Source organism: Neovison vison, chromosome 2 (genome assembly GCF_020171115.1).
Source record: "Neovison vison isolate M4711 chromosome 2, ASM_NN_V1, whole genome shotgun sequence".
NCBI classification, from domain to species: Eukaryota; Metazoa; Chordata; class Mammalia; order Carnivora; family Mustelidae; genus Neogale; species Neogale vison.
In genome coordinates, this window is record NC_058092.1 from 28,359,822 (window position 1) to 28,372,603 (window position 12,782).

The 12,782-nt window shown below is 47.8% G+C and overlaps 1 protein-coding gene across 4 annotated transcripts in view; it reads right to left on the reverse strand.

Moving 5' to 3' along the window:
* GRIK3 (glutamate ionotropic receptor kainate type subunit 3) overlaps positions 1–12,782 on the reverse strand; it is a 225,983-nt gene that overhangs the window by 81,787 nt on the left and 131,414 nt on the right. For all 4 annotated transcript variants that reach the window (XM_044237822.1, XM_044237821.1, XM_044237823.1 and 1 more), the window contains exons 2-3: positions 11,500–11,676; positions 400–657 (exon numbers count right to left, since the gene is read on the reverse strand). In XM_044237822.1, coding sequence (XP_044093757.1) covers positions 400–657; positions 11,500–11,676 — 435 coding nt within the window. The remainder of the gene's footprint in view (positions 1–399; positions 658–11,499; positions 11,677–12,782) is intronic.

A 12,782-nucleotide genomic window follows, 5' to 3' on the forward strand; every position in this document is an offset into this window, starting at 1 on the left:
CAGCACGCACCCCTGCCCATGGATCCAGAGCCCGTGTCCGCAGTCAGCATGGGGCCGCCCACGTTTGCTGCAGATGCAAATGTGAGTCTAAGAGAGCCGGCGGTACGGGGTGGGGGGGCATGATTTGTGCAGGGGTGAGTGCGGACGCTGGGTGGGTGCTGAGAGCATGCTGTAGGGGGGCGGAGGTGGGAGTGTGGGGAAGGTGTGAGGTGGGGTGTGGCGGAGTGAAGGGTGAGTGTGGCTGGTGGGTCCCGGGCTGCGAGGCAGTGCAGGGGTGTCCTGCTAGGCTTGAGCGTGAGCGTGCACCCTCTCCCAGGGGCAGTTGATTTGGGCGAGCAAATCCTGGGTCTCTACCTCCCTCACCCCCTACCCTCAGTCCAGCCACGCCCGGCTACCCACCTGTGCTGTCGTCATAGACCACGGTGGCCGATCGCCACTTGAGGTACTGGACCAGGTCGAGGATGGCGTGGCTGAGGGAGGCGTAGTCGGGGTAGAGGTTCACGTAGAAGGTGTCCTTGTTGTCCAGCGGGTGGTGTTTCCAGCGCAGCTGGATGTGGGGCACTTCCAGAGCATTGCAGATGGACTGGACGGCGTTGGTGCAGGAGCCCTGTGACGGCCCGAAGATCGCCACCACGCCCAGGGCCAGCTGGTCACAGGCTGCAACGGAGGCGGGGGTGGGGGGAAGGTGAGGGGCTCAGTGCTGGCCTTGTCAGGCAGCTGGGGGCTGTGCACGCAGGGGTGCAGTTATTTCCGTGATCCCATAAACACAGCGAGGGGAGACAGCAGCTGGAACCTTCCCAGGGCAGACAAGGAAGGGTCCTTCTGAATCGCGGCTTCCTCCTCTGGAAGCTGGGGTTACAATCGCCCTGACTCATGGATATTGGGAAGGTTGAGTGAGATCACGCATACGAGATCCTTAGCACTGCTCATGAAACAGAGATGGGGTTACTTTTGATGCTGTCCTCACTGTGCTGAGTACCCCCAGTTCTGGGGCCGGGCCCTGATCTGGGCGGCGGGGGGAAGACCAAGAGACAGCTAGGATGAAACATCTCTCTGTGGCAACTGTGAAACTTCTAGCCCCAGTCTGTTCCCCAAAGTTCAACGTGCTCATCTCCTGTCTTGCAGGACACTACCATGTGCCCATGTCTGAGACGCATTTCAGACCAAACGTGTCCCAAACACCACCCCCTCTCCTCCTCCAGGCTCCCCTCCTCAGTAAACCACTTCCACTATCCCAGTGGCTTAGACCCTGAATATTGGCTTCCTCTTGACTCCTCTCGTTCTCTGTTGTCCCACATCCCACTCCTGCTGTGTCACCTTCGGAATGTTCCAGAATCAGAACTTCTCGCCACTGCCACCATCTTCTTCCGTCGGCACTACTGCTGGAGCATCCTGCCGGCCCCAGCTTCCTCAGGGACCCTCCCTGCTTCTTACCTCTCCCAGCCTCAAGTGGTGACATCACATGTTTGCTCCAGAGGCTCCAATGTCACTTGGTCTAAAAGCCGAAGTCCTCATGGTGACAGATGAGGCCCTGCTCGCTGCAGTTCTTCCCCACCTCTCTCCCACCCCTGTCCTCATCACCATCACCACTTTTCTGACTTCAACTCCCATCCTTCTCTCCCTTCCTCACAGCCCTCAAGCCCCACTGGTTTCCATGATGCTCTGCAGACATGCTAAGCACACTCCTGCCTCAGGGCCTTTGCACTTATAGTCCCTTCTAGCTGAAGTGCTCTCTGCTCAGATATCTGCATGACTTCCTCCTTCCCTTCCCTCAGGTTTCTGCATCCATGTGGTCTTACTAAAGAAGTATCACTTGCCCGACTTGTAATAAGAATCCTGCAGCCAGACTCCAAAACCCCATACCCTGCTTTGTTTCTTTATTTATTAAATGATCACCAGAAGTCTGGTTTGTTGACTTTGTCCTCCCACTAGAATGTAAGTCAAGGCAGCAAGGGCTTGATATATGTTGCTTATTGTCTATCAACAATAAACGGTACCTGAATAGTACCTAAACATGCTCAAAGCAGTACTTGGCCTGACCAGGTGCTTTACCAGCCTCTGCTGAGTGAACGAGTATTGACTCCCTGCCCTCAAACAGTTTGCATTCTTGGGTGGGGGAGGAAGCCCAGGGGCTCCTAAAAGGCGCTCCCCTCCTGGGGAGGGGCTCAGGCAGGTCAGATGGCAGGTGCTTCTAGGGAGGGCAAACCCTGATAGGCACAGCAGAGATCTGTTTATTTATTTATTTATTTTTAAAATTTTATTTATTTATTTGACAGAAAGAGAGATCACAAGTAGGCAGAGAGGCAGGCAGAGAGAGAGAGGAGGAAGCAGGCTCCCTGCTGAGCAGGACCTTGGGATCATGACCCAAGCCGAAGGCAGAGGCTTTATCCCACTGAGCCACACAGGAGCCCACAGTAGAGATTTAAACAGCAGCCCCAGGCAGCTGGGTCTCCAAAGGCAGGCACAGGTTCATATAAGGATTGTGCCTAAAAGATCCTTAAAGTGGGACCTTTCTGGGGGCAGTCAGGGAAAGGACTCTTCAGGAGCTCTCGCCCTTTCTTTTGGCAAGTCTGATTTTCCTTCGGGCTCCCACCTCTCCCACGCCCTGGCCGTGAGGGCTAGAGCATGCCTTAGAAACAGGCCTTCTTCAGGCCCCAGACACTGGGTTGGAGGACGGTCATGTGACCAGTCAGAGCCAATGGGGAGCCACGGGACCTCACACTCAGAAGGTAGGACGCTCCCTCTGAAAGGGGACATGGAAATAAGATCAGGAGCTGCGATAACCACCCTGTGCTCCCAAAGAAAGTGTAGTGCTTGTCTGGGAACAGAGTCAGTAGGCAGGTGAGCAGAACCAAAGGGGAGGAAGAAATAAGAGCCCCTGGTCAAGTGCAACCTTGGACCTTGGGTATGTGAACCGGTATGTTCTCTTTCTGCTTAAGCCACGTAGGATTTGGTGTTTTTGTCCCTCGCAACCAGAGGGGCCCTAACTGATCTATCCATAAAGTGTCCACAAACTCACCAGCCTGTGGCCGTGAGAATGGTGCCACATGCAAACTTAGGAACGTATGGTGCACGAAGAAGGAGGCAAGACATCGCCTACACATCGAGGGGCGGTGGATTTAGACACATCCTGGCTGCCCCGAGGACCTCTGGGAATGACCTACTGGTCTCAGGCCACCCCTAAGATTTGCAGGGCCCCAGACCAGTCTCCAAATGGAGGCCCACATATTATATGGCTAAATATTTAAGCACTATAAGCCAAGCTAACCAATTGTTATATAAAACACACCCTTTCCTCCTACCCTAACAAAAACACTTCTCTAGAAACCTGGAAAATCAGACGGGCATGGAGAATTCCCATACACAGAGATGTGGGGAAGGGTGGCACCAGCTCAAGCTTGCCCCCCTCTTTTCTGCTGGCTTGCCCTAATCCATAAAGAGGACCTTGCTCTCCATGTGGATACCCCACTCCTATGTCTGAGCTCTGTCCATACCCTTACAGACAGCTGCCCTTTGCTCACCCCTGGAAAGGGCCTAGGAGTGTGCCCCTGGCAGTATGGCTCTCCCTCTGGAGAACAGCCCAGGGAAGAGGCTCATGCAGGCCTAGAGGTGGGCTCAGGGCCAACTGGGTAGGAAATTCAGATTTCTAGATACTTGGAGCAAAGGCTAAAAATGGCAGGGCACAGGCTCCTGGTAAGCAAGTGCCCTTCGTCCCACTGACCCTTTGTCCTGGGAGGAGATACTGACCAGGGGAGGGCAAGGGCAGCCCCCTGCCCAAAGCACAGACCCAGAGAAAGGGGCCCTCTTGCCTGGGCTAATGGTGGTCCCAGTGGATGCAGAGATGTGGAGTGGTTTTCAGTTGATCAGAATGGGTGGTCTTTAGTGTATTTTCTCCTCTTCCTCGACCCTCCAACCTCTCCTCCCTTACTGCCTCCTGGGACCAGGAGGAAATATAGACAGTATTTTCCCTGAAATTTGTACTTTCCCCAAGAACACCAGAGAATGCCACTTGTGCCTTAGGTGAAAGATATAGCACTCTTGGTGGGGGGAAGCTAGTTATTGTCAGGAGGCTGCTGGAGCCACATGGAACATGCACCAGGGCAACTGTGTGTGGGAAGCAGAAAGACCAACATAGGGAGCATCTCCTGGGTGACTGGGATTCCTTGTGGCCAATACCAAGTGCAGTAGAAGATGCCCAGTGAGGCACGTGGCAGCTCCCTGGTGCTCCTACAGCTGTAGGACTAGAGTCCAAGTCAGGGAAGTGCTGCTGTCCCCACTCTTGTCACCCTACAGTCAACAAGCCTGGAGTAGCACTCCGTGTGGGATCAACCCCAGTGAAAATAAATGCTTCCAAAATAGGACCCTGGGTTTGTTGATAAATTGTCCCATTTCAGGAAGTCTTCTTTTAAGGGCCCTTGCCCCAAGGAGGCCAGGCCCTGATCTGTCCACTCACTGGTCATTCATGTTGCTTCCCTGGGTGTTGAGTGTCCCTCTGGCCACTTTGTCCCCTGAAAGCAGGTGCTCCATGAGAAAGAGATCATGTGTGAGTTACTGTGTAGCCATGGAGGTTAGATAAAACATGAAGGAGATAGCAACAGTGAGTAATGGCTGTCCAGGCTTGTTCACTCCCCTCAAGCTGTGGACACTATAAAATCTGTAAGTTTCTCTCATGCACTATCTTCTAACCCTATTTTGAACCTTCTAGCTGTCCTCTGATATCCTTGGTTTCCATCCTATGCCTCCTATCTCTATTGTTTTCCTTTTGCCTCTGGGACCCTCTAATGGATAACTTGGTCAAATGACTATTATCTTTCATTCCCTCCACTACCACTTCCAAGAATCTGCCTTTTGGATTTCCCCCTTTGATACTGCCTGGAAACAGGCAGACAAATTCTTCCTATACCCCCCCCCACCCAGCCCAGCCTCTTAGATCATGGTCCCCTGCCTGGGTCCAAAGTCTAGGTATCCGGTTTGGCTGAGGCAAGGGAGAGTAGACCAAACACAAGTTAATGGTTCTGCAGAGGATTTTAAGGATGATCTTGAATGGGGCAATTTTGACTTTGACATCAACTGTGAAGACTAAGTTAAAGATGACCGCAGTGATGGCGGTGAGGGTGAAGACCATACTATTGATGATCATGGCCATGGCACTGACAAAGATGGAACTGATGATAATGTTGACGTTGTGGCATAATGGTGTGATGATGATGGGATTGATGACAGTAAAATGTCAACGTTGTGATGTAAGAGCAATAGTGATGGTAGGAATAATGATGGTGATATGCACATTGATGAGAGAGGATGTAATAACAGTCTGATGGTGATGACAGTAATTGTGTGATGATGTTGGTGTTGATGAGGCTGGTGATGATGATGAAGATTCTGGTACCATGACAATGGTGAGGATGAGGAAGAGGATGATCATGGGGTGGGGATGTTGGCAAGGGTGTCATTGATGATTGAGGTTGGTGTTGATGAAGATGTCAGTGTCATGACTGCCAGTCATAGTAGGAAAGATGATAATGATGTTGGCACTGATGAGATGGGTGATGAAGATGTCAATGTCATGACTGACCATGGTAGTAGGAATGATGGCGATGGTGTTGGCACTGATGAAACTGGTGATGATGAAGCTGTGGGTGTATGACAGTGATGGTGATGATGACAGTAGTGACCATGATGGCGGTGGTGATGCTGTGAAGAGTGGAGGTGATACCACTGTTGATGGTGATAACAGGAACTGGTGATGGTGCATTGGCATTGCCAGTAGTGACGACGGTGGTGATAGGAGGATGATGGCCATGCTGAGGTTCATCCTACTAGAGAGACAGTGATTATATCTCATGGCTGGGTGTCAGGAAGCACCTATCCATCACTTATTTCTTCTCTTTGGCCTCTCTCTTCATCCCTTTTTCTGCCCCCTCCATGTTCCTTCCACCTTCGGAAGCTCTTCCAGCCTGGAAGAGTGCTGCTGCCCCCGAGGGACCAGGGCAGGGGTTACAGCAGCAGCAGCAGCAGCAGCAGCAGCAGCAGCAGCAGCAGCAGCTTTATCTCCAGATGTTTCCAGGGCAGCAGCCAACTCTTGTTCTGGCAGCCCTGAGCACACACTGCAGTAATTACATTATTTGTAGCTTCAATTTGGAATCCATTTTCTGGTCATTTTACAGTAGCTCAATGGTTCACAGTCATTGCAGGAGTCCACAGCCTGAATGCAGCCCCCCTCACCCCCTTTCCATGGCAATTGTAGTTATAGCAAAAATTACCCCAATCAATTTGTTTCTTAAAAGGAATTGAGCAGCCCAGAGAATAAGTGAAGGCAGAGGAGCCTGGGGAGTGCTGGGTCGATTCCAGGCCTGCTCTGGTCAGGCTTGGAAGAAAACACAGGCACTCTCTGGGTTGCTGGCTCAGACACTGTTTGGCAGTCACTCATCTTTTAATTTTCCACAAAACAGTTAAAAATAAAGACAATAAGTGAAAGTCCCTTTGAATGGGGGAAAGGCCTCTTGGGCCTCCCATGGAGGGAAGGACTAATTTGAGCGGAACTGGTGGACGTGCCAGGCTCTGTGCACGGCGCCCGCTCCCCCGACGTGGCCCAAGGAGGCCGAATCCAGCTGTGATGGCAGGATTAATCATTCTCATTGGGTTAATTAGAATTAAGCCCAAGGTCATCTCCCAGAAGAGCCCTAATGATGCTTCAGAGGAATACATTTACAAAAACCAAAGATCAAAAGAAAAAATAAAGATCATGGGAACAAGGGACTCCCCAAGGGATGGAGTATGCCTAAGGGGGAAGCAGGATCCAACTGCAGAAATGCCTCCAGGGTCAGACAGCGGTGGTTCTAACGACAGCAGGGGTCTGTCTTGGGTATGGTATCTATAGGAGGAACATTAAGGGAAAGTGATGGCAGAGAGGAGCCTCTTAAACTTTTTTTATTGAGATGTAATATCATATAGTAAAGTGCATCAGTTTTAGGTACAGACTTCCATGAAATTTTATACATAATTGCATCCATGTAACTACTACTTGGATCAAAATATAAAACATTCCCAACACCTAGGAAGGTTATCTATTCCCCTTTCCAGTTAATATATGCTGCACACTCCTCCCTTTCCCAGAAGCGACCACTGTTTATTCACTCGACATCATGCCTGCGAGGCTCATCCATGATGTTTTGTGGAGGGAGAAATTTTTCTTTTTTTTTTTTTAATTGTTAACTTAAATTCCATGGAACAACTATACCCCAATTTATCCATTCTCCTGCCGATGATCCTTTAATTTATTTCCTGTAACATTGAGCTATTATCAATAAAGTGGACAGGAACTCTCTTGCAGGCATATGTCTCACTTTAGTGGACACTTCCAAACTCCCCTAAGAAGTTCAACCAGTTTTCACTCTCACCAACACTGTGTAGAAAAAAATAAACCTCAACCCCTACCTCCCACTATACAGAGAAAATCAGTGTGAGACAGGTCCTATATCTAACCATGAAAGACAAAACAACAGAGCTTCTAGGATGTGAGAGCAAATCTTCATGACTCGAAGATAGACAAAAATAGAACACAAAGCCATTAACTGTAATGGAAAATATTGACAAATCAGACCTCCTTAAGTTAAGAACTTTGTTCCTCAAAAGATGTTTCTAAGACAGTGGGAAGGCAAGCTCCCTTGCTGCAAATACAGGCAATGCGCAAGTCCCACAAAGGGCTCCTACCCACCATATGTAAAAGACTCCTACAAGTCAATTAAAAAATGACAAGCAGCTCCATTTTAAAAATGGTTAAAAGGCTCAAAAATCACTCCAGGAAAGAGAAGATCTGAATGATCTATGAAAATTTGAAAAGATACGCAGGACCTCTGGTCACCAGGGAAATACAAAGTCAAACTACAATGAGATATCCACCACACGACCACCAGAAATAAAAGTGACTTTATCAAGTGTTCATGATGGTGTCGACGGTTCCCCACTGCCATGAGCGCCCCAGGGTCCTGCTGCCCGGACTCTGGAGAGCCATCTGGCTGAACACATGACATCCTGTGACCTCATACTTCCACTCCTGCGTGTCTACCCACCAAAAAACATTTGTGCACGTTTGTGCACCAAAAGATATTTACAAGAATGTTCATAGCAGCACTGCTTTCTGGGCCCAAATGGAAATAACTTGAACATCCAATAATACGTTTTAGTTTAAAAATTGTGGTGTGGGATGCCTGGGTGGCTCAGTTGGTTGGGCAGCTGCCTTTGGCTCAGGTCATGATCCCAGTGTCCTGGGATCGAGTCCCACATCGGGCTCCTTGCTCGGCAGGGAGCCTGCTTCTCCCTCTGCCTCCATCTGCCAGTGCTCTCTCTCTCTCTCTGACAAATAAATAAACAAAATATTTTTAAAAATTGTGTTGTATTTGTATAGTGGACCACTACACAACAATAAATAGATTCCTATTATATCCAATAACATAGATGAATCTCAAGGGTATATTCTACACACTGCCAAAATGTACACACTGGTATTCTATTTGTGTAAAGTTCAAAAACGGGCAGAGGAGCATATGTATGACACTGGTAGTCAGAACAATGGTTCTTTAGGACAGCAGTGAAGAGGCAAAAAGACATAATAGAGGAGAAGATGTGGACAATAAACACATAATCACACACACACACACACACACACACACACTCATCCAGGGATCACAGTTGTAAAGGAAAAGTCCAGAGCTTTAAGAGGTGAAGACTTGACCTTGTCTGGGGACTTGGGGTGGGCTCCTCTGAAGACCTAGACAAGTAGCAGAGCAGGGGTGGGATAGGGAAGGGGCATCACAGAATAGCAAGTGCAAAAACCCTGTGGTAGGAGAAAGCATGGAACCTGGAGGACCGCAGGCGGGCCTAGAGCCCAGAGGCCAGATGTGGTTGGAAAGTCACATCTGGGCTGGACTGGACAGGTCCCCATGGGCTCTGATGATTTGGAGAAAGAACAACAGGACACACCAGCTGGAGTTTTAAGCAAACAAGTCAGGTGGTGGGGGATGAAGGGGTGTGGCTTTGGTCCCGTGACCCTCTCTGGCTGGACTTCCAAAACTGGATGTTTCTGTCCCAGATTTACTCACCCGCTCCTGGCAGTTCCACATCGCATGGAACTCTAAGTTCCCACTGGAGGAAGTACCTCAGAAGACTCTGGGGTTCTGCCCTGGGCTCACTGCTGGCTGGGGAAGGCCCCCGCCCTCACTCGCAAGTGTGCTACTGAAGAGTCATCATATTATTTTAGTGACTTTTAGAAAAAATGGACAGAATACCCAGCCTAGCCCTTTGGGGTCATCGTGCCCACGTAAACCTCTGTTCTGATTCCAGGCGTTTGTTCTGTGTCCTCACCTTTTCACTGAGCATTTTTGGTTGAGTTCAGTCACTTTCTAGCTGGACGAGGCCAGGCAGAGGATGCCAGCAGGGGCTCTCAGTGGGGAGGTGGAGAGCTGACTGTAAGTGTTGGCCACAAGGCATGCGGAGAGAGAGCTGAGAGGATGCGGGTAGAGAGGACAACAGGCCAGCATAAGGAGAAGGGTGATGGGCAAAGGACCACTCTCCAAGGCTAACAGGGTGGGGTTCTTCCAGTTTGTGTGCAGGCTGGCTCAGACTCAGGGAAGGGTCAGGGGTATTGTGCTCAATGTCAGGGATCCTGAGGGAAGGGTCAGGGGTATTGTGCTCAATGTCAGGGATCCTGTGCCCTTCAGTTTACCAGGCACGGAGGAGCAGGGCAGGTGAGAGAGGGACCAACTGTGGAGAAAGTACTTGTAGGTGAGGCCCTGAACCTGATGGCTCAGTGAGTAGAGAGCAAACCAACCAAAGTAATAAGAGCAAAATCAGTATAGTTACCTTGTACATGCCAGACACTGTTCTAGGCACTTTACAGAAATGGGTCCATTTTGCAGAAGAAAAAAAATGGAGGCACAAAAAACTGAGGCACAAGGTATATTGTTCAATGTCACAACTAATATCAGAATGGACAAGGTGCAAGGCTAGCCAGTCTGGCTCCAAGCTCATGCTACACTGCTTTTCTATGCTAAGATGTTTACGCACAATGGGGCTTTGGAAAACAGAGCCACCCCCAGGAAGCACTTTGGCAGGTCTATACCTGGGAGTCCAGGAGACCTTGATTAGCTACTGGGAGCCCCTTAGAAAGACCAACGCGATATTTTGGATGAGCCTCAGTCTACCCGACATGCATGAAGGACACTGTCATTAAGTTCAGCCAACAGGAGCCCTGAGTAATGTTGCTCAGGTTCTCATGCCCCATTCTCACATCATTCATTCATTGTTTTATCCAATAAATATTTCAATGAGTAGTTACTACATACCAGTCTTTTAGATGGTAGGGTTTTATCAGTTAACAAGAAAGAGCCTTCCTTCCAGTAGTATTGGAGAGAAGGGGAAACACATCAAATACACACCATTATTTAACTACAAATTTTGGTAAGTGTCTTGAAGAAGAAAAGCAAGGGGTTATGATGGCAAATTGTAAGGAAAATGACCTTGTCTTCCCTGGGAGTGAGATTCCTTAGGTCTGAGATTTTTAAATGGAGTTCCAGGGAACTCTAGGGATATATGGAAGCTATTTCTAGAGTTATCCGAGCCTCTAAATTAATTTGAATTAAATGTGTGTATGTATAAATTGTATTTTTAAAAGAGTAACGAAAGAGCATATGTGTATACTCAAATGTGCTATATGCCACCTTGGAAACTGCTAGCTCATTCAGGTATTGACAAGTTGCTTTCTTTTTTTTTTCTCCCTGAGGATCTTGGAATAAAGTTCCCCAGTCCTTTCTGTGCAGTCATTGGAGCTTATTGTATATGTATCATGAATAAAGAAGGATGCAACCCAACATTTGTTTTGTGTTATTCTGTAAAATTCAGGTGTGGGGAAAACTGACTGGATTTAGTAAAGCTTATTTTTATGACTAACAATTTTCCTGCTATCGTGCCGCTAAAACAAAATATGGAAATGTACTGAATGCTGAGGCTAATGTCAAACTTCAAGTATCACCAATAGCCTCTGGGGTCAAATTGTGTGAGCCATAGATGCAGCTCCATTGTTTTTTAGTAAGTCTTTTTTATGGCAACTTAATGTTGCATATTTTAATTATTGATATTCTGGGTAGGATTTCAGTGAAAGAAAAACAAGTTTGAAAACTCCAGCTTCAGTTCAAATGTGTTGGGGCTATGAGCTGACCTCTACATTTCTACCTCTTCAGCCCCATCTCAGGCCTCATTGTCTACCTCCTCCCATGGCCGCTCATTCCCTCATGGCACCTGCCAGTGAAATTCCTGGTGGACAGCCTGGGGAATGACACAGCCTAAGCTGAACTGGAAATGAGGCAGATTCCCAAACCAGGAGACATAGACTCTGATCCTCAAGCCCACCAAAAGCTGGGACCCGGTGTCAGGACCCTGGACAGCAAACAAGGCTGCCTCCGTCCCCACCCTGGAAGATAACAGTCAACACTGCGTACTCACCCTTCTTGGTGGCCTCAAAGCTATCATGAAAGTGAATCCTCTGAATGTCATAGGTCAAGGTTGTGTTGGGCAGCAGAGTCCTGTTCCTGTTGATGATGTTGGCAGAAAATCGAAAGGCATGCTCCTCAGCATTCATGACCTGGGCATTGGGGCCATCCGCATACTCGAAGATTCCTCCTGTAAGAGATGGATAAAATCGTGTGTGCTGCGGAAGGGGAAGGGCATGTTAACAAAGATGCTTGGCTCGAAGGTTTTATGGACAAGATTCACCCCCCCAAAAGTGTTCAATATTATCCTAGATAATTCCATGCATAGAAATTGACTAGAGCGTAAGAAATACAAAGATCCTCCTAGTTTATTTCACTCAGCCAGCAATAGAGACTGACACCACAGACTGACAAACAGCCAAATAAAATGACCAACTTAGTAATATTGCTATGAAAATTCCCAGTAGAGTGCTGGCAAGTAGAATCTATTAGAATATTACTGGGAAAACATACCATGACCAGGTATAGTTATGTTCAATATAAAGAAAGGGAGGTTCAACATAAATCTATGAGTATCATTCCATCAATAGCTCAAAGGAAAAAAAATAACATATGATCAACTCACAAGATGTACAAAGGCATCTGATAAAATCCAAAATTCACTGCTGTTAAGAATGCTTAATAAACTAGCACCAGAAAAGTTACTACTTTGAAGCACCTTTAGCTCAAATCTGCCTTCAATATCACACTAATGGTGAACACTAGAGACATTCTCATTAAAGAGATAAAGGAGGGGTAAAGATTCACACCACACCATTAACCAACAAAACAAGAAAGAAAAAGAATTTAGAGACACACCTCTTGGAAGGAAAAAAAATTCTTGCAAATTATATAAATATTTTCCTGCAAAACCTTAATCCCTAAGCACAAAAACTAGTTAAGAAGTAGCAGGAGCAGGGCACCTGGGTGGTTCAGAGGGTTAAAGCCTCTGCCTTCAGCTCAGTCATGGTCTCAGGGTCCTGGGATCGAGCCCCACATCGGGCTCTCTGCTCAGCAGGGAGTCTGCTCCCTCCTCTCTCTCTGCCTGCCTTTCTGCCTACTTGTGATCTCTCTGTCAAATAAATAAATAAATAAAATCTTTAAAAAAAAAAGTAGCAGGAACAGGAGGGTCGAGTTAAATAACCAGTTAGCACAAATTAATACCATTTATTTATATCAGCAACAGCTGTAAGAAAACTTAATGGTAAAAGATCTCCTTTCTAGATCAATAAAAATATTACACAATGAATAAGAAAA